The 21,783-nt window shown below is 33.7% G+C and overlaps 4 protein-coding genes across 9 annotated transcripts; 1 reads left to right on the top strand and 3 right to left on the bottom strand.

The window, feature by feature from the left end:
• The first annotated feature begins 1,931 nt into the window (after positions 1 to 1,931).
• LOC106429053 lies at positions 1,932 to 4,634 on the top strand. Of its 4 annotated transcripts, XM_048751515.1 has the most exons (7): positions 2,335 to 2,426; positions 2,491 to 2,635; positions 2,729 to 2,890; positions 3,016 to 3,208; positions 3,281 to 3,329; positions 3,408 to 3,441; positions 4,263 to 4,634. In XM_048751515.1, the coding sequence occupies exons 2-7, from the start codon at positions 2,609 to 2,611 to the stop codon at positions 4,404 to 4,406; spliced, it is 609 nt and encodes a 202-aa protein (XP_048607472.1). In that variant the 5' UTR covers positions 2,335 to 2,426; positions 2,491 to 2,608; the 3' UTR covers positions 4,407 to 4,634. The 4 variants fall into 4 exon arrangements, with proteins under 4 accessions (XP_048607470.1, XP_048607471.1, XP_022554089.2 ...); XM_048751513.1 differs by having other exon boundaries at positions 1,932 to 2,635; positions 4,182 to 4,634; XM_048751514.1 differs by having other exon boundaries at positions 2,235 to 2,635; positions 4,195 to 4,634.
• A 5,836-nt stretch (positions 4,635 to 10,470) lies between these two features.
• Positions 10,471 to 13,593, bottom strand: LOC106392186 (cellulose synthase-like protein E1). The gene is made up of 6 exons (XM_048751509.1): positions 12,460 to 13,593; positions 12,267 to 12,383; positions 11,983 to 12,195; positions 11,696 to 11,896; positions 11,229 to 11,576; positions 10,471 to 11,162 (listed from the first exon to the last, which is right to left on the bottom strand). Exons 1-6 carry the CDS (start codon positions 13,225 to 13,227, stop codon positions 10,614 to 10,616), a joined length of 2,196 nt encoding a protein of 731 aa, XP_048607466.1. The 5' UTR covers positions 13,228 to 13,593; the 3' UTR covers positions 10,471 to 10,613.
• Positions 13,594 to 13,832: 239 nt separating this feature from the next.
• On the bottom strand, positions 13,833 to 16,337 carry LOC106392187 (SEC14 cytosolic factor). The gene is made up of 10 exons (XM_013832981.3): positions 16,051 to 16,337; positions 15,927 to 15,958; positions 15,457 to 15,540; positions 15,315 to 15,368; positions 15,158 to 15,235; positions 15,000 to 15,053; positions 14,859 to 14,918; positions 14,674 to 14,769; positions 14,406 to 14,588; positions 13,833 to 14,339 (listed from the first exon to the last, which is right to left on the bottom strand). The coding sequence occupies exons 1-10, from the start codon at positions 16,103 to 16,105 to the stop codon at positions 14,058 to 14,060; spliced, it is 978 nt and encodes a 325-aa protein (XP_013688435.1). The 5' UTR covers positions 16,106 to 16,337; the 3' UTR covers positions 13,833 to 14,057.
• Positions 16,338 to 18,130: 1,793 nt separating this feature from the next.
• Positions 18,131 to 21,685, bottom strand: LOC106392184 (uridine kinase-like protein 3). Of its 3 annotated transcripts, none has more exons than XM_013832977.3 (14): positions 21,301 to 21,685; positions 20,677 to 20,828; positions 20,510 to 20,601; positions 20,333 to 20,402; positions 20,113 to 20,231; positions 19,897 to 19,993; positions 19,704 to 19,783; positions 19,420 to 19,614; positions 19,261 to 19,344; positions 19,135 to 19,195; positions 18,995 to 19,055; positions 18,820 to 18,913; positions 18,560 to 18,715; positions 18,131 to 18,469 (listed from the first exon to the last, which is right to left on the bottom strand). In XM_013832977.3, the coding sequence occupies exons 2-14, from the start codon at positions 20,819 to 20,821 to the stop codon at positions 18,320 to 18,322; spliced, it is 1,404 nt and encodes a 467-aa protein (XP_013688431.1). In that variant the 5' UTR covers positions 20,822 to 20,828; positions 21,301 to 21,685; the 3' UTR covers positions 18,131 to 18,319. The 3 variants fall into 3 exon arrangements, with proteins under 3 accessions (XP_013688431.1, XP_013688429.1, XP_013688428.1); XM_013832975.3 differs by having other exon boundaries at positions 21,285 to 21,684; XM_013832974.3 differs by having other exon boundaries at positions 21,428 to 21,684.
• Between the last annotated feature and the right edge of the window lie 98 nt (positions 21,686 to 21,783).

Here is a 21,783-nt window from a genome sequence, read left to right as displayed (position 1 = left end):
GATCAAAATCCGTAGATAACCATTTAATGAGCAGATATTGCAAATTCGAATTTTATTGTATAATAGATATATTCGCCAGCTTAATAAATTCTGGAGTAATTGACAACCCTAAATTTATAAGAAATTTAGGGTTTAATATTGGTTGGGACTAATAATTTCTTCTTCATATCAAAAGAGCCAATCATTTCTTCTGCCCATTACATGTGTCACCAGGCTAGGTCCATATCGTTTAAGAGCGACGAGTTTGCACGAGAATATAATAATTTTTATTTTAACAACGTACAATATATTAATGATTGAACGTTACAAAAAATGCTTATGGGTTGAACATCACATATTATACATGTTTTTTGAACACATGAGTTTCATTAATTTGAATAGAAAGTAATTAACACAGATAAAAACAACAAAGGAACAATCCACAAAGCTCAAACAATGAACATATTATACATGTTAGTAATGTATTTTTTTTCAAACTAATTAGCACAACAATGTTTACTAAATAAAATTATTTACCCGACACTCTTACCCCGCGCAAGGCGCGGATCTCTACCTAGTTACTTAGGTATTCAAAGAAACTGCCCAAAACTTTAACAAAACAATACTATGAGAAAATCAATATCACAGGCTATAACAACCCATAAAATAAGGAATATTAAATGACGCGATTGAAATCCTGTTGAGAGATTATTCACGTCGATTTGAGCATCTCAAGCTCTCGAAACTCCATTGTTGATGTGGGAGAACGTATCAGAAGATCATCATTGTCTGGGATCGAAGAGCACGAAGAACCCTAAATTTTGATAGAACGCAGATGAAGAAGATTCGGGTTTCTCGTTATCAGGATGTCTTGCTTGAGTAATATCTTAAGCCCACATAAAAAACAAATGTAGCCTAGTAATTACAAACTCATCACATTAATGAGACGGCGAGTTAATGAAACTGTGAGTTTTAAGTCTGGACAAGTGTTGCAACGTCAAGAGACAACTTATCTAGCTGGAATCCGACGTGGCTTCATTAGAGTGAAACAAACACTACTTTATAATAATAGATTGTCTAATGTGTGATAGTTGGGAGATTGGGTAGTTACTTTAGGTGTTTGCTATTATAAATTGATGTAGTTTTATTTGGATGATGTAAGGAAAAAAATTGCAGGTTAGTGTTCTTTAACTATTTGAGATCCATCAGACTCTACATCATGCTTGTAACATAGCTTCTTATCTTTATCGAAACATTATCCTTGCAGTCTACTGGGTTCTATTTTTTTGTGATTATGACAAAAATGTTAGCACGTTTTGGTTTATGTAGACTCGTGTTGATCCAACGGGAGACATTATCTATGTTAATGTGAACAAGCCTAAAGGGTTCGTCTTCATAACCTTTAGCTTCTCGACTCTTTTGACAGACTTGTAACTTGTTTGGAACGTACCATGGCAGATACATCTGTTCTTTTGGAGAGAAAGAAACCAAGTATGTTATTAGTTTGTTTGACGAGTTCATGGCCAGTTGGGTATTGAACAAAACTGCAATCTTCTCTACAGTTTTATGTCTTTTTCTAGAACTTTTAGTTTTTTTTCAACAATTTTAGGACAAAAGGAATCCAGACGCTCTGATCTTCTGATAATAAAACCAGAAGCTCTATTCAGATCTTCCTTGTATTTAGCTTATGTTGCTTCTTCTACATTCTTGGAGCATGGCAACGAAGCGGGTTCGGCAAAAGAGACATCATAGCTCTCGAGATGGAGCTGACTGCAACATCGTCAAGCTTAAAATTCGAGACTCACCAAGCAAGCGAATCAAGCATCGTTGACGCGTCAGCAAAGGTCACAACCCGCGGGCCAGACCGCAAAGCCTTAGGTAATTAGCGGGGGAAGGGGGGGGGGGGTTGGGTAGAGGTATTGGATACCTCGGGTCACAGCGGGCTGACCCGCACAGAACCGCTGGAGATGGAGACCGTGGCTGGGCGAGTGGTCCCAATTGCCATCCCTAGATGATGATGAGAAATTACATGTAAATGGTTGTCAATAAAAGGAAGTGTTTACTAGACAAATAAACGTAACCGCTATAGCTTATGAAAAATAGATCTTGGATAGTAATTAAATAAAACTAGCTACAATGATTCTGTTTTAATAATATTAATTATTTATTGATAGATGATTTAGAAAGATTAAGTTAATTTTTTAATCACATTTAAGGTATTTATCAAAATGATTGTCCATTAGAGATGAATTTAAGAAATATCAAATTTGTGTTAAAATTAAAATTTCCCTTTTTTTTTCAAGCAAAATTTCCCTTTTGTTATTCTCTTATATATTAGATATATTGGTCCATGGGAGATAATCAAAATAAAACTGCGAGGGCGAAAAGGAAAAGCAAGAAAGGGACCGCAGTGCACTAACGTGACGAGGCGATGGGTGAATTCGAAGGTAAGATTCAAATTTTGTGTTTATAATTGAGTATCGCGGGATTCAAACTTTACATGGTGACAAGGTGGAATCGGTGGGTGGAACCTGCGTTTTTACTGTGGAAACCTGAGGATCCTGACTATGAGAGACCTGTGTACGATCCTGAAAAGGCTAAGTTTACGGCTCAGGAAGAACTTGACAGGATGCGCGAACAAGTCAATCAAAGCGATGTATGTGTGTTTGGTTTTTTGATTATACACGTATGTATGTGTTTGTTTAATTTAATCAGAGCTGAGTTTTTGTTTGTTTAATCACGACGACAGGGTTTTGATATCGATTTCGATTACTACCGCTGCGTTTTCAACTACCATCGTGCCTATCTCGATGATATTGAATTTGGTGAATTCGGGAACGAGCCGGAAACCACTGGGGATTTTCTCACCAGACTCGCTCAGAAATCTCTTGAGGACCACAATGTAAAGGAGGTAAAATGCACTTTCAAATTCGTTTATTTATTTATTTTGGGTACAAAAGTGTCCTCTATGAAACAGCAGGACGTTGATGTGCTAATTGTTTTTTTTTTTTTTAATTTGTGTCTTTTTCAAAACAGAAGAGAGAATTCGAGTTTGTCAGGGTTGTTAAATCCAATTTCCACTTCTCTGCGGGGCTTATGTTTCTGATAACATTTGAAGTCATTGATCCTTATGATGGCAAGACCAAACCCTTCCAAGCAAGGGTACGCTACCTCAACGATACCTTCACTGAGTACATCTTCTGCAGACCTAAACCCAATATTATTGGAGGTTTGTTAACTTCTTCTTTATATATCTGTGTTTGTTTCCTGAAACTCATTGCATTTTGATTGCTTTTGATAGTGAAATACTATGGTAATGCCAAGACAAATGTCGCCGCCAAGAAACAAAGGTAGCAAAATATCTGTCTACCAAGTGTCTTTACTTTTGATTCTTGTATGGTTGATTCTTCATTAATTGATTTTTGCAGATTGGAGTCGGAGCTTTTATATGCTACAAGCATGGTGAGTAGTAGTGAGTAGTGAGAACTGGAGAGAGCTCTCTTATTTTCCTTGCCTATTTGCATCCTAAATCTGCTCGTTTTTCTCAACACTCAAGTGTGACTTGACTTCTTGTGTTCCTATTGAATAATAGACCTACTTATAATGTCAGCTCTCTTTCTCTCTCTTTTAGACGTAATAGATTCGTAATTATATATTTTAATTTGTTTTTACATTTTATTTTTGAAAATTAGGAGAATTATTTTCGTATTAGTTTCTTATAAAACTATTATCTTAATTTTCCATAACTTTCTAACAAATAAATAATATATTTTTGGTTAAAACGAATTTTTTATTGTTTTAGAATAGGACAATATTTTGATGAAAAAAAAAGAATATGAGGACTAAGGAAAAAAATGAGAAAAGTGGATTGAAGTTGTTTTTCTATTTATCTTCAACTCCACTTAACTCTCATGTAGATTAATTTAAATTTACTTTTAGTTTTGCCTTTTATTTTCCTTTAAAAGTTCTTATATATTTATATATATATATATATATATGTTCATATGTAACTTTTGTATGAACATGTATTTATTTTTATAGATTGAATAATATGAAATTTAGAATTTATTTATGCAAATTTATTGTATAAATTACTTTCTTGTGACACTTTTAAGTGATGGTTTAAATATGTCATAATTACTATTTACTATGTATATGTATTTATTTTATTTAAAGTTCAAAATTGTGAAGTATGGTACTAGTTAATGGATGTAGAGGGATTGCAAGTGGTTGGAGTACCTTCATCCCAAATTATAAACTCAAAGATGTTATCTCCAATGTAGAGCATCTACTCAATGATGAGAAGACAGAGCCCATGGATCCATGGTATGAAGGGTTTGAAGGGACTATTACGAAAGACGGGGAAAATCGATACAAAACTTTTGGTCGACTGGAGTCTTCTGGTAACGCCGAAACCCGTCTCGTGACAGAGCTGCCGATCGAAGTCTGGACGAATAATTATGTTTCTTCCTTAGATAAAGGAAAGGAAAATCGTGGTAAAGTGTCTGCTTTTATCGAGGTACAAGACAAGATTTTGGTGTTTTTGTTTTATTCTTCTGTATCTTTTATTCATATTTTTTAGGGAGAATTTGCTCGGTAGCCAAATTTTGAATGAAAATTAAGAAAATAGCATTGATTTTGACGTTATTAAGTAACTAGCTTTTGTCTCATATTTTTTCCGGTTATATCTTTTTCATTAGCAAGTTTCCGGTGAAAGGAAGAGAGAGAGTGCATGACGTTGTCACTTGGTGTTATGGATAAGAGTAAAACACCATTATTTTTACCTCACGTAAATCAGCTACATCAAACACTTCTTTACCTCATATAAATAAATAAAAAATTAATAAAGAGTGTATTCCATACCACACAAGTAGTATATGAATCTAACCTCTATAAACTAAACTTTATCCCAACCCCACCTCAACCCCTAAATACTAAATCTAAAACCCTAATCAATAAACCTTAAACCCAAATATAAACTCTAAACTCTAAACCCTAATCACTAAACCATAAACCCACGTATAAACCTTAAACCCAAATAGAATGGAACAAAATAAATAGCATAGTATATACTGATGAAATTATGAATCCTAAACCCTAAACCCTAATATAAGCCATCAATCCAAATATAAACTCTAAACTCTAATCACTAAACTATAAACTCACATATAAACCCTAAACTCAAATAGAATGGAACAAAATAAATAGCATAGTATATTGTGATGAAATTATGAAATGTCTCTGATTCCATAGAATAAGTTAATGCTGACCCCAACTATAACCACTCATCTTCTAAATACTAAAACCTAAATCCTAATCACTAAACCCTAAATCCATATACCATAAACCCAAATATTAACTTAAGAAAATTACAAACTATATTTTTAAACAAAATAGAACACTCTTTAGTAATTGTCAAGTGGAATGGAACATGCTAAAATAGTATTGTCAAATGGAATGGAACATAATAAAATTGTCAAATGGAATGGAACAATATTGCAACCGTGACTTACAGTAGTTAAAAGTATTTTCCGAAAAACGTACATGGGAATTTGGCAAGAGTTTAGTCATATTGGCACCGCGCCTAGAATTGCTCGTCGCATATGTAGATTTTCGAATCTCTGATGCTTCCCGTCCATCACCGCTAAAGCCTTTGCAAAAATAGACTTCTTCTTCCCAAAACTATTATGGATTTACCAAATAAAAAATAATTTACAAAAAGTATGTGAATGTTGGAGGGCCACGAATTACTTTTGTTGTTAATAATTAATAATGGAAACTGTTTTTGTTTGCAGGTTTTGCCGGTAGAATAGAAGGACAAAATGACAATATTATATAAAAGCCACACCATGTATAGGTGTATTAGGAAAAATGGCCATCTAGCTAATTAGTGTTTTTTTTCATAGCTATACAGCCCAATTTCCTTATTTTTTACTGGTTCTTTTTTTTTTTTTTTTTTTTTTTTTGCTTCAGAACTACCCTAGACAGAAGCAACGACACCACTGTGAGTATTCAGATTGAATTGAAGAAAGCAGAAAAGAAGATGACTCCAGAAGAGGAGAAAGAAATACTTGGACTCACAACAATGTTATCCACGAGCAATATGTATTTGTTTGACGAAAATGACATGATCAAGAAATATGAAAGCCCACAGGAAATTATTTGTATCAACGTGTATAAAAAATATAATTACATTCTATATTTCTATGTCTTTCCATTATATTTTCCTTATTTTATATTTTATGAAATTAAACAGAGAAAACACGAACAAATTTGATATATATTACTAAGTCAACCAAAAGCATTTCATTTTATAATTATTAGTTTTTTTGAACACCTTTTAATTATTTGTTAATGAACAAATATAAAATTTGATATATAAATGAATCTGTTCGTGTGAATCTGTACAAATGGAACCATGACTAGGTAGGGAAAAAATAAAATTTGGACACACGGCTGTTGATAATTAATAACGTTCTAAGTAGCAAGTGCAAGGAAAACCCATATAGTTTAGTCTAAACCATCTAAATCCTTTATCCAAAAAACCTTAATTTTCGAAAAGTAAGAAAACAAAATCCCAAAACACCTCCAATCCTCGAGTGAAAAATAATATTATGACAGATAGCTGTTGACATTTATAACGTTGCTAGCGAGTGGACAACCCAATAATAACAAGCGATAATTTGAAAAATACCATATTTATGATTTTAAATTCTAAGAATACATTTTGATTTTTTCTTTTTGAAAACTGCACTTTCTTATATGTGAAAAGCCATTTATATCCAGATTTTTTTTTAAACTAAAAACTAAAAAAATATTAAAATAATAAATTATTTTGTTCTGAGATAAACACAATTATGAAATAAATACATGTTAATAATTTAATTCATGAATCACCATATGATTTTTGGATTCATGTATGTTTGGTTGTTCGTGTATTAGATTTGTTTTTAAAGTTAAACTAGATCTCGATCCGCGCAACCGCGCGAGTTTTTGTTTTTATTTATTTTTATATAAATATTTTGTTTTCAATTCTAAATTGGTGTATATTATAATATATACGTGTCTATCAATTTTTAAAACATAATAAATTTACAGTATATTTTTTTCATTGAACATATTGTTTCAAACTTTCACAAGTATTTGTATCTTCTTCTATATATATATTTTCGAATTATTATTTCATTATTAAAATCATAACTATATATATAAAGATTAGTAAAATATTGTTTTACTCTTATATTCAAAATATTGTAACATTTCACAAATTTAGAAAAATTAAACTTTTCGCTTCATGGATTTATATTATCGAGTAAATAATTAAACATTTAGTTTTTGTTTAATTTTTAAAATAAACTATATAGTTTAAAATTTATTTTCATTGGTTTAAGGTAGTAAAGATTAATCATTGTTAGATAATACGATTTTTGTTATTTAAAAAAAAATCTTCATAATTTTAAAAGTTAACAGCGACAAATATTTAAATATTTAACATATGGATGTATAATATTACAACATTAAATTATATATATTTAATTTATATTATCTATAAATCAAATGAATCATCTATTGTTTAAATCCTATTATTGATAGCCCAATAAAAATTTCTGGTAGGCCCAAAATTTAAAAGATAAGATTAGAGATTAAATGTAACATGACTTTCTATGAATAGGTCTATTAGGTCCATTTTTTAAAAAATTACACATAAATCAAAGTTGTGACTTCTGTTTTAATATATAAGATACAATCGACAACTTAATGTGTAGTTGAATCACAAAAACTTAGACCACTACGTTATAAACCAGAACCTGTACAAATCCCTATTGTTGATTCTTATAATTTGAAAATGTTAATATTTTATAATTCTTAAAATGGTGAAACAAGCGTTGTATTCCATGAGAAGCTACGGTTCATTTTGCTTAAAGGCCTAGGGATCTTAAAGTAGATATCTGGAATTGTAACACATTCCATTGATGACTTGGTTGGAAGTGTTAAGTATGTGACTTTTCATGAGTGAATTCTTTTTATGCTTTGAAATTGCTCTTGATTAGGATTTTGGGTTAAGTCGTTCGGAGGTGGTGCTTTGGTGTTAGGTCGTGTTCGGTGTTTCTGTACAATCATTTTTTTTATCAAAGTTATATATGTTCAATTATTTAATTCATGAATACGTTGTGGTTATTTTAGTTCGTGTTTGTGTTGGTTTGCTTGTATGCTTATATCTGGGAATTTTGTTTCTGTGTATAAAACAGATTTATTCTGTTTTTCGTGAATAAAACAGAGCTCTTTCTTGTTTCATTAGCTGTATAGTTTTGATCAAAAGCATAGTATCCTGCAATAAATTTACAAAAAGCATAATAATTTTCAACAGATCCACCATACAATGTCTGTTTCTCTAAGTTTTGAAAAACGTAGTTGATGTTGCCATTGAAAGAGACGATGTCGGCGATACACGAGAGAATATACCATGCGAAAAAAAGAAGAAACAATAATATAGAATAATTTATAATAGATAAATATATATATTGGATAGTTTAGTCAATTTACATATACACAAGTGTAGTTTTCAAAAAAATTAAATAATAGTGTAGTTTTCAAATTAAAATCTTATATTGATGTATTTTTCCAAAATTTCTCTAACAACAAACTAACTAGATTTTAACACGCACGTTCGTGCGAATACTTTTTCATTTTATAAATATATTTGATATTATTACATATGGTTTAAATATATAATTTATATTTTAGTGTTATATATTTTGTACCTCTATAATATTATTTTATATATTTATTATTCGACATTATTAATATATGGTGATTTGCTTACTACATTTTACTTTGTTATTATTTTTATTATTTACAAATATATTTTTGAGTTACTTACAATTAAATAACAATCTAAAATAATCAAATAGAGAACCTCCTCCAAAATATGTTTTTTCTTAAACTTATAAATTTTAGATATAATACATTTTTAAAATTGATTTATTTATATTATAGAACAGATATATGTTTAAGATAATTTCTATTTCATGTTGTGTTTAAAAATATAATTTAACATATATCATTTTAGTATTTTACATGATTTATAAGTAAAAACATTGTTTTGTTTAAATAATATAGCCTATTATTTTAGTAAATTTTATACATAGTAGCATCTATCATATTATTTTAGTAATTTTTATTCATATATGATATTTTTTGGATGTTATGATATCAAGTTTTCTTTTTTTTTTAAATTAAGATTTCAATATATTAATTACTTTAATTTTTACAACATATATAGTTTGTTTTTTTTGTGGTGCATTAATACATTATTTTATAAAAAATATTTGAACTTTGATAATATTTTCTAGAATTTTCTCATCAGTTTTTTATAATAAAATAAAAATAAATTTATAATTAAATTTGATTTGTCTTTAATATTTTAAATTATTAAAATTTATAATTTTATAATAACATATTTTTTACATAGTATATGAACTAAAAGGTTATTATATACTATTATATTTTTGTATATAAACATTTAAAAAAAAATATATTGTTGAGAGTTTCAAAATAAATAAAAAGATGACATATAGTTTTAGGTATAAATTTTTTTAACCTATGTTAATAAATTTACTTTTGTATAAAAATATTATTTCGTATAAGAATTTTAACTATTTTAATGGTGAGTGATAATTTATTTAAATGAAACTATTCTAAAAAATAAAATTTGTTAATTTATCTATTTAATATAATTTTGTCATATTTAATTTATGAATCACTTTTATTTTTATATAATACATAATATAATTATAAAATTTATAAAAATAGTATATAATTTTTATTTTCTTGTTTTATAATAAAATTTTAATTAACACTGATTTATAATAATATTATATTACTAATTATGAAATTAATTAATGTGTTATTTTATAAAAATATTTACATTTTTAATAAGATTTTGTTAGATTTTTTCTCAACAGATTTTGCTATAATTAAAAAATAAAAATAAAATTTATAGCTGGCTTATTATTAATGTAAATAATCAAACATGTTATATTAACTAATTTTTTGAGTGGTCTTACTATTACTTATTAATAGTAGATAAAAATAAGATCCAAAATTAATAGATTAGATTAAAGATCTACGTCTTGCGTTGGAGCGAGAGTATCATGAAAATAATTTAATTTACTTTCCACTAAAGTGTTAAATAGTTGCAAAATACATTATAGATAACATTGATAAATGTAATTTTCATTATAAAATTGTTCACTATACATGTTAACAAAAAAAAGTATAATGTAATGTTAATCATAACCTTGACACTAATACCTTACCGAAGTCTATTCCAGATAAAAGATTTGATACCACAAAGAACAGACACTAAACCATAGACCCCAGCAAAAAGATCATAGAAAGATCATAATTGTAAGACATTTATGAGATATCAAACAAAGTTTTATAGTAGAAATTTAGATAAATAAAGTCTAATATATACTAATCGGATAATAAAGAGTTGGACATGGATTCTTCATTGCAAAAATATAAGACAAGCTGTTGCAAACTTTCCATTTTAGTGGCAAAATAAAAAATAAGAAAAACATACAATTGCTGCCCCAGTAGTTAAAATACTACATTGGCTCTATCTTTCTTTACAAAAATGCAACACAAGTGCAAGCAGATAAAGCTAAGACAAAGGAGTTAACTGTCACGGTCATAGGCATCTTCCCTTTGTCTCTCCTCAACAACATGCCTTCATATAAAGGCCAGTTTAGTACCACAAGTACTCCTGTTACCACAAACTGCAAACCCATTGTCTCTACATCCTCTCTAGAAGTCATTACTAGTCTCATAAACGCTGTGGCCAAGCAGAAAAGATGGAGCATCCCGAGTGTTCCGAGGAGGAGAAACATCGGAGACTCCACTCCAAACTCCATCACCTCTTTCTCGTACCTCTCTGCAGCCTCCTCTTCTGCTACTTTCGCTGTGATCACAAACGCAGACTCCGAAACCCCAACCTTCTTCTTAATCGTGTCTATGAGTCCGAAAAGAAACGAGCTTGTTCTTCTGTAAAGCCACATCCTTTGCTCGTTCCACCATCCACGTAACGTTCCTCCGCACCACAAGAACTCGGCTAGACTATAAGCATTAGCTGCAACAGTCACGTATCCAAACGGGATAAACCACCACGAGCTCCATACCTGGAAAGAGCAGACCGGTTTTTTACCCAAGATTTAACAAAAACAGAGTAAAGCTATTTATTTCACCTTTGGAAACAGAGGAATGCCTTTGAGGAGACAGAGAGAAGTCAAAACAGAGTAAAGAAGCACAGGTACTGAACTTGGAGCCCAAAGGCAATAGCAACAGTAACCAAGTATCAATCCTAAACCGATCTTCCCTTGGCCATACCAAACCGGACTATACTCTGAAAGCAGAACCTGAAAGTCACCTTCCGACCATCTCCTATGCTGCACAAGCATTTGATGCAAATTGGTCGGCGCTACACCGACAAAAGCTTTCTTTTTCGGGTTCAAGTATGCTGATTTCCATCCACGGCATTTAATCTCTAAACCGGTTATTACATCCTCTACCGGGCAACCATATTTCACACCCATCTGCCCATTGAAACAAACATTCTTAACTTTAGTTTTGAGTGAATGAGATATTAAAAAACCGGTTTGCGTCCGGCTCAAGAAACATTTCGTAGTAAGCAAGTATTAAATCACAGCTTTACCTCCTTTCCCCATTGAGAGTTTTCTTCATAAGTGCAGCTTGCAAGAGCCTTAATCATCTCAGTCTCTGAAATATAGTCAGATTCTTCTTCTTCTACCTCTACCTCTCCATACTTTCTTCCGCAGATCACATCTCTTCTGTGAAAGCAGCCAGTTCCAATGTATAATGGACCGCCATTTCCATCCAATCCATTAAACTCCACCTTTATTAAAAACATTCCAAAAACTTTAAAGCTTACTTATAAGCAGAATCAATAATAATACTTCCTCTATATATATACAAACTTACATCATATCCAACTCGCATCATGCTTGCATATAAATCATTCTTGGTAAGGTTCTCAAAACACTGCGGGAACTGCACGAAAGCAATCTCCTTCCCCTCTTTCTCATCAAGTAGAATGCAGAGCGCGTCACGTGCTGACTTTGAGTTGTTTGAGTACATATCACAGTCCAAGTTTAGTATGATTCTCCCACAGGTAATCTTCGAAGACACCCTTATCTGTAAGAGAATGAAAAACGGTGTTACATTAAGAGAAAGGAAGATGCCTTGTGGAACACGTAAACTATTACCAATGCGTTCATGGCTCCAGCCTTGAAGTGATGATGATGCTCTGGTCTCTTCTCTCTCGATAAGTACACCAACGTTGGTACTGTTACTGTATTACCTTTTCTTCCATCTACCAAAATCTGATTAAAGGAAACAAACACACAAAGATTCAGTTATCTGAAGTTTTCTTGCAGAACCATAATAACAGTTACTTACTTGAAGAATGGTTCCATGGTTTCTGCGGGTAGCGTCAGAGTCCCACTGGGAGAACCCGTCACCGTACTTCAAACGCGCCTCATCTGGTATTATCCCGGGTCTCGCCGCCGTTTCGATCCTCGCCGCCATTTCTTTATACAACCTAGCCACTTCCTCTGCTTCAGCTGAATCAAAACCACTTGCCTTGCACGACAAGTAAGCAGCAGGGGATCTCGGTTCAACGTCGAATCTTTTGCAATACGGAACCCAAACTTTAGCAAACTCAGCTGCCTCCGCAAGAGCATAGAACGTGAGCTCGGAACCACCGTCGTCCGAGAGATACACGGCAAGTTTCTCCGGTGGGTAATCGAGAGCCGCTACGGATAAGACTGTGTTGACCACCATCAACGGCGGCTCAATCACCGGATCCGCCGTGCATACGAAAACGTCGAGCCTAGGGAGATCGTCACCGTACCTCCGGGATAGTCTATCGGTGAAGGTGAACCGCCAAACCGGGTTCCAGCGGGGAGATTGCATGACTATCCAATACAAACCGAACCAAATCTCTGTGACTAGCATAACCAACCAGATGAACCGAACTAAACCGGTCCGGTTCTCATCAGTCTCTACCGGTGCGGTCACTCTGTAGAGCCAAATCCAACAGATGCAAAAGAAAACCGAGGCTGAGAAAACCCGGTACGCTATCACCCTTCCGGTTCTACTACCGGTGATAAAAAGCGGTTCGTCTTCGTGAACCGCTCTAAACCGGTCGTCTCCTTTTCTCATCATTGTAGGGAGAGATGAGTGGAAGGGGTTAAAGATAACAGAGAATGAGAGAAACGTCTCTTATTGTTGGTATATGTAGAGAGAATTAGTGGAGGCAGTCGTTTTAGTGAATAAGATGAGACTTATCGGTAGAAAGAGATAAAAGGTTGAAGCTGATGTTTTAGACTTTAGCATATGGTTGTTGCTGAGTAGTCAAAGGTATCTAAATCTTGGGCAGTGCTGTATGCTAAAATCAAGAATCACCACCATGACGTTGTGGACTAACAAGCGAGACTGAAACACATGGTTTCTCTTTTCTCTTTAAGAGATAAAAGGTTGAATCAGAGACTAGAGAGATTAGTGGAAGGGGTAAAAGATAAAAGAGAAACGTCTCTTCTTGTTGGTGGTATATGTAGAGAGAATTTAGTGGAGGCAGTTGTTTTAGTTAGTAAAATGAGACAAATCAATAGGAAGAGATAAAAGGCTGAAGCTGATGTTTTAGACTTTAGCATATGGTTGCAAATAACAGACTTCAAGACAGGAAATGGAGTGTTGGTGGAATCTTTTCCTGGAGAGGGAAAACAAGAATGAGTGCAGGTTTTGTATTCTTGTAAAATATGAAGCAGACAGAGCAAGAAGAAGCTTTCTCTATTTGCAAAATGAACATAAAGATCCATTCCTGAGGAAATTGTGCGTTTTTCTCTCTCTTTTTTTTCCAACAAAACCTGCATTTAGCTGATGCAAGCAAATCTAGTAATACAGTCTTTGTTGTGATGCTCAACAAGTAGGAGGTGATTCTTATCTTAAAATACTTTTGCTCATAACTTCACTTATAACTTTTGGGTTCATCTTTATCAGGCCTTGTCATTTCCAAGCTTCTGGAACTCAGATTCTAAGGTGTCGAATATCTTGGTGCCTTCCGTGTCTGGCTCGGGGAACTTAACGTGGACCGAACCATGTCTGATCGGTGCACTAGACCCTTTAACCAGAGCCTGTTGATGGACATAGTCGTAAAGCTCTTGGTGGAATGAGTGGTCCAAAGAGAAACAATTGTCTACTGTTCCATTTGAGATGTGCCTACCAGATCCAGACCCTTCCCTTCTACAGAAATGTGGCAGAGACTCATAGTCCATTACCTGCATTAGGTTGCACAAGATTTACACTTGCTGGTGGGCACATGAGTTTGTTCAATCGCTGCTTACCTTAAGCAACTCATCTTTACCGCAGCCTTTTAGAACTTGAATCTTCTTCTTGGTTCTCTCTTGCAACAGAGGCTTTATGGTTTTCCAGCAAGCCGAGAATATGTAGGGGACATTGACAATGTAATATGTCTCCGTCTTCTCTGGGTAGTTTAAATCGTCAATTGTGGTTATAGCAGTCATTAACTACGCAAACAAGTACAAATTATTATAGATAAACCATAAGCAAGCAAATGTGAATTAGTAAAAGAACAAAGGTTAGATCAAATACCTTAATTTGACTTAATGCTGAAAACTTTAGACCAGACATATCCAAAACTTTCAAACAGGTGCAGATTGGTCGTCCCTGTTTCTTTGTAGCAGATGGCTGCAGAAAAGTAAATCACACAACTAATAAGATCATAAAAGTAGAAAAGGAAAAAAAAAAGCTAAAAGAAAGTAGAGTTTTGGACTGACCAGTACTACACGATCTCGGTACTCATTCATTTGAATGTGAGACTGTATATAGTAGTGAACCTGAATGAAGGATATGGTCAAGAGTTTGAACTTCATATAAAGTATTTTGAGACTAAAATGAAGAGAAAGAGAGATGCTTACTGAGGCTTTGTCATATGTGCTAAGCCCCACACCAATGGCAATGACAGGTAGACCCTAAAAGTTAATCAAACAAAACTTATTAGTTGGAAACAAACATGCTTATTAGAAAAGTCAAAGAAGAAAGAAACTCAAACTAGTAGTAGTAGTAGACTTGTTACCTCCTTTGAATAACCAGAGAGACCAACAAGCTGAGAGTCTCTGATTCCTCTGTACAGCTCAACAGGAACAATTGGTTTCTACAGAACCAAAAAAAAAACAATTTACAGGATAAGATGAAAGGGTCACAGAAATTAGATTCAAAAGCAGAAAACTCACATTTAGTATATTGTCAATCTCGTTTTGGGTCCTCCATTGTAAACAGTCGAGCAACTGTAACAAGTGTTAGTTTAAGCCCCCAGACCAAAAAAAGGGCTGATATAACAAGAAGAAATTAAAAAAAAAACAAAGAGATTGAAACCATTTGATGAGATTTGTGGACATTATAGTCCCTGGCCTTAAGGAAGCGCAACAAGGTCTCTGTGGGATACCCTTGATGAATGTTCTGCAAGCATTACACAACATTTTTTATCAATCATTTGTCTTTTCTGAAGCTACCAGTAGGTAAAGATCCAACTGAATACTCTGGATCAGCCCAGTATTGATCTTCTAACTACAACAACTACAGATCCTTCTAACAACATTGGATAATATTGAATAAACCAAATGCAAAACATCTTAAAGCATGATTCAAAATATAGATCCAGATCATTGCCGACATGACACAAGATTTGCCATTTAAACAAACCCCCCCCCCCCCCCCCCCCCCAAAATACCAAATCTTGGTGGGGGTTCAATAAGCAAAAGATGGGGTTCAATAAGCAAAAGATGCTGGAGTTGTTCAATCATTATCCTGAGGCATCTAAAGAGAAAGCAAGTGAAATTACTAACCCGATACGACTCCCTCAGTGATTCATCATCAACTGTCCATACCAGAAAAAAAATGAAATTAGCTTTAACAAAAAAAGATTTAGGAATTTGAACAAAACATGAAGAAACCGAAAGAAGCAGAGACCATCTTCCATTAAAGTACGTAATTGCTTGACTGCTTCCTCACTAGCAGTTCCCATTTTTCTCTCTAGAGAGATCTCAGCTCAGATGTGAAGAAAAAAAATCTTGAAGTGTAAAAGCTCTGATCTTAATAGTTCCTCTCTCAAAGGAAGTGAAGTGAGAGAAAGATTGTTTTTTTTTAACTTTTTTGAGAGAGAGAAACTCTATAAGTTATGTCTTCTTCTTATTCCATTCATTCTTCTCCGGTTAGTTAGAAACATATCATCTCTTCTTGTCCTAATAAATAAGAAGAAGAAGCAGAAGAAGAGATGCAGATTTTTTTTGTATATTTTTTACTAATTAATTTTCTTATTCTCTTCGCATGCCTCTTTTACCATTTTCTCTCTAATGTCAAATAAATTTTAGCATGCCTCTTTTATTTTTATTTTTTGCTAACTTTTGTTCCATTTTCGTCAAACTTTACTTATTTTGATTCCACCTAAATATATTCTTTCCCGAAATTAATCTACGTAATTTAATGACATTTTTCACATGCTTGGAAATAAAGGCATTCGCCGTTAATAATGTTTTAATATCAATCCATCAAAGAATAAATTCTTGTGATTGACTAATTTACCATGATGATTATAATAAATTCATAAAGATTATTAAAGGAAAACTCCGAAATTTGAAAATATCATGGAATATTGTTCTTTCGAATTTGATTATTTTTATATCCAGTACATACGCACTACTCAATAACAAAGTGAATTATTAATCAGTTAAGACTATGGTTTTAATTAATTAACATAATGTCATCCTCTTTCGGGAGAGAAAATATTTTTTTCTATAAAAAGATATACTTATACTAGTTGGCTCAAGAGCATCTCCAATGGTGATACCCCATTGGAATCCTTAGAAAAAGTGTTTTTTGATTTTTTGATTTTTTAATTCTTATTTTTTTCTTTTTCAGATTTAAAAAAAAAAATATCAACCAATCGCGGGCTGCCATATGTCGTGAGACCTATACTTAGAAAAAGTTTTTATTTAAGAATTTTAATGATTGAATCCTTAGCTTTTGATAGAATCCACCGATTATTTAATTTTTATTTTTTTTAAAGACTCGCGCTAGAAGATTGGTGTCGCGGATGCTGTAAGAATGCAACAAAAGGAGAACAAGATGCGTGCACCCACCATTCAATTCAATGTTTTATCAAGCAAAAAACAAACACACATTATTTTTTAAGAATATCATAAAGTGAGAGTTCAACGGAACATAAGTGTCCATTAACATCGTCATGTCATGTGTTAGTTATTCACTCATTCTCATTCATTCCCAATATTAAGTGCAATCCCATATGACACATGCATCATCGTCAACCATCTTCCTTGCCTTTTTTCCTTTCTTTATTTTTATTATCTTTTTGTGTCGGTTTTCTACTTATTTTTAGCTATAACAAAATAAGATAAATAATTTAGATTCACAACATATTCCCCATATTCCGTTTTTTATCCTTCTTATAAATGCTTCTAAAATTCGACCTAACATCCCGCATACGGAAAATCTCTTACCGTTCAAAAATGATAATGTTCATTTCTCCAATATATTCCTGTTAATTTTAGCTCCAAAAAATAAAAACAAATCTCATATAGATGCGAACAGTTCTTTTTTTTTTTTATCAAAAGATGCGAACAGTTCAAGTGGTGAATTAACTATATATATACAGAGTCCTTACTCTGCTTGTAGTGGCTATCAATAGTTATTGTCAACAATAATGTGAAGAAGCAAGGGATTGCACAAAAAAAAAAAAAAAAGCAAGGGATTGTTCTCTTGAACTCAGCCATGAAATAGACAATAAATGATGATGAAGAAGGACAACATGTGCCAGCAGATCCTACTGTGTGCTACATGTGTACTACACACTTTAATCTATACATATCAGCTTCTCTTTCTTTCACTAGATAGATTTTCTCAAAAGGGAACACATAACACAATTTATATAAGGAAAGATCCAATATTTTAAAATTGTATAAAATGACTGAAAAGATGTAATCTGTGGTGGTGGGCTTTTAACATTTATTTAACTCTGTTTGAGACCTCTCTATCAAGATAAAAGGCTTCTTCTTCATAAATTCAACTGGAAAATTTTGTGTCTGGTATACATGTGATGTGCGTGTGAATCCGATAATAAACAGCTCAAAACCAAAAACAAAATCATCAAAGAATTCCAAAACTTTCAACTCAAAGATTCTCGAGAGTGTTAATAAGCTCTATCTCTCTCTCTCTCACTCACTCACTCATCATCAGTGCCAAAATAGCGGTCTCCAAACTCTCCCATACCAGGAACAACTCTGAACTCGTCGTTTAAACCTAGTTCTATCTCAGATGTCACAATCTTTATCCTCGGGAACCTTTTGCACACCACATTTACTCCTTGCGGTGCCTGAACACACACACATACACACACATTGTGAAGCTAAGCTATGGAGACAAGAAGACAAAGTTGGTTTTGGAGTTCATGTTATCAACTTACAGATATGAGATTGAGAAATATTATGTTGGATTCAGGTACTCCTTTACTTATCAGCAGTCTTATCGCTTGCACCGCCGAGTTCCCTGTCCCAAGGATTGGGTCCAGCAAAAGCACGTGCCTTTCCGAAATGTCTGAGGGTAGCTTCTCGTATCTAAGCTGCTAGTTTGCCATTTGTTCAGCCCTTTTTCTTTTTTTTTTTTTAATTCCAGAAAGCATTATTTAGGACAAGTGACGGATGAACAAGGGAAATAAGCACAAACCTGCTGACCGTTGTCGCCTTCTCTGTGAATCAGAATCTTCCCAAGCTTGATGCCTTTGCAGCATGCTCTCAGAGCATTCTCCATACTCTCACCGCTGTTTCATATTTTGGTAAAAGAGTTTCAATCATTTAATTATATATTGTCCCTTGACTATATTTGTAGCAAGTTTCTTTACCTTCTGATAACCGAGACACCACACAGCCTCTTACAGAAGTCCACCCCCGAATACACAGATCCTAAAGTTTACAGACAAACACCCAAAAACAATCAGTCTATAATCTTTACTCTAATATGAGAAATGTTTCATCAGCTTGCCTGTGGGAGTGACCACTTGCTTTTCTGTAAAGGGAAGGTGCCCTAGGCCATGCTCAACAACCTAGCAAAAAAGACATTATTAAAACGAACATGGTAAAATAATATAACTCTGGTTTTGCACCCTACCAAACGAATCAATCGATCAGAGTAGAAGATGAAGTCATGCTTTGTTGTTTTGGAGTCTCTGATTAGAGTGTGCATCCCACGTATCTGCCAAACTAAAGGAATCAGCCTTTTTGTGTCACTAAACATAATAAGGAAAGGGAGTAGTAAGTAAGTAAGAACCTGAAAAGTTGATTGAATGACGTAAAGATTAGGATATATTTTACAGAGATCATGTTGACCAAGCTTAGTGCGAATGTGTTGCACAATCAAATCAATAGCAACATGATTATCACCACCACGGGGGATTATTATATCTGCGTACTTCTTTGTTGGGAGTATGAAATCCTCAAATGCTGGCTTCACAAACTTTGAGTACTGTTAAGATAAATAGTTCAAAAACAAACAATGAACAAGAGTCCTATATATGCAGGAAAGCTTAAATATTGAAGAAGGTTCCAACGAACCTGGTCAAGAACAGTCGCTATATCTCTGCCCTTCTCAACGGTATCGCGTTTAATCCTTCTCGCTAAACGCACATCAGCATCTGCATTGATAACCAATTTATCATCAACATGAGTTGTATATACTACACTTGCTAAATGTAATGCACAAGTCATATTCCACGGATTTGTATAAGTATTGCAGTATGGGAAAGACCTGCATCTACAAATATCTTCATGTTCATCAAATCTCGTACACGAGGGTCATGGAAAATGAGTATCCCTTCAAGGATGATAACATCAGAAGGGTTCACCTGACAAATATAACATCACATAAACAGAGAGATATTAGTTTATGCATAACTCTTAGATAGGCAAATTATATAGGAAAAATACTATAGCGTCATCAGAAGAAGAAAAAGAACCTGCTTACCCTTCTTGGTGGGAAGACGTTGTTTTTGTAACTTTTGAAGTCGTAGTTGGGGATGTCTACTGCTTGCCCTTTTCTTAACTTCTCCATTGAACACAATAGTTGCTCCGTATCAAAAGCGTCTACAAAGACAAGACAGGGAGCACAATTCAAACTTACAAGCAATCATACGCCATTAGTTTTTTTTTTTTTTTTTGCAGTTTTGAGAGAGTTGCTTGCTAACCAGGATGATCAAAATTGTAATCATGAACTCTTGCAAGCTCCTTTTCATTTACATTATGGTAGAAAGAATCCTGCAAATTAAATATCAACTTCAATGCATTGTATCTATATGACTTGCAACAACTTGTGATGAATACTTATCAGAACCAAAAAAGCTGATGTCAAGTAGAAGAATCACCTGGTTAACAACAACGGCTCTCTGATCATGAAGTTGCTGCATAATCATATCGCAGACAGTTGTTTTCCCGGATGCTGCTCCTCCAGCAACTCCTGGAAACAACGCAAAGAATTAACATTTTGTGATCCTAACTATCTTTAAAGCAGGTCATCAGTAGCATCTCTCACCGATTACAAAAGGCTGTCCATGTTGTTGTTGTTCTTCTTCAGCTGAGGCAGCCATATGGTTTGATTTAGCTGAATCTAAATGAAAGCCTGAGAAATGGACCTTGGTGGATGTTTCTATCGCATCAACAGCCAACTTTGAAGCCATATTCCTCCTACGTAAACCAAAATGTAACGTTTTAAAAATCACATGAAAACACCTGTAAGGAGGAATACAAAGCTACCACCTTTTTGTTATCAGTTATAACAATGTATGAGTGAGTAAAGGAAAACCTACTTTTTGCTTTCAGACAAATATATTCCTCAAACAAAGACAAAAAGAATCCAACTTTGTAGTAATTTAAACTCCACAGGTGCCACCAATGCTGCCGTGATACCCATTTACTCAAATCCCGTTTTAAAGCAAGAAAAAAGAAAGACACTCGGATCATGATCGATCAGATTCGTCCTAAAATGTAACGCCGATCCTAAAAGGAAAACGCGATCGTTTCCCGGGAAAAGAAAAGAAAGAAAAGGTGGGGAGATATGTAGATCAAATCCATGCAAAAAAAAAAAAAAAAGAACGAAAACCTAGAACAAGAAGAAATGTTCAATGATCATAGAAACCATACTTTCACAAAAACTCACGAAAAATGGGATTGGAATAGCTTTCAGATCGATCACCGATAAGCTTAGTTACACAAACGCTTCCCAGTTTCAGATAAAGAACCCAATCATAAATAGACAGAGAGAGAGAGGGAGACACGAGCATTGCCTGTTAAACTCGATGATGCATAGACAACAAAAGCTGAGTTTTATATCTACATATATATATATATACAGATGAAAGAGAGAGAGAGAGAGATGAAGGAAAGATGCAGCGGCGGAGACGGGATTATTTGCGAAAACCAGGAGATGGTTTCTTGCTCTTTACGATACTACCCTTCCCACTTAAAACGCTCTCTCTGGGCATTTCTTGTAAATTCACGCGTCTTCGAGAGGGTGATCGAGGATCCACGTCATCTCCGACTCGGATGTGGGTCCTACTTTCAGAGGATGCAGCGACAGGCAGTGGTTGGGTGTGGTCGAATAATATAATGTCCTTTTTAAATGGAATTTGAAGCTGGGGAT

The sequence above is a fragment of the Brassica napus genome, chromosome C3, assembly GCF_020379485.1.
Source record: "Brassica napus cultivar Da-Ae chromosome C3, Da-Ae, whole genome shotgun sequence".
In the NCBI taxonomy this organism is placed as follows: domain Eukaryota; kingdom Viridiplantae; phylum Streptophyta; class Magnoliopsida; order Brassicales; family Brassicaceae; genus Brassica; species Brassica napus.
This window is presented reverse-complemented; position numbering and strand designations above follow the sequence as displayed.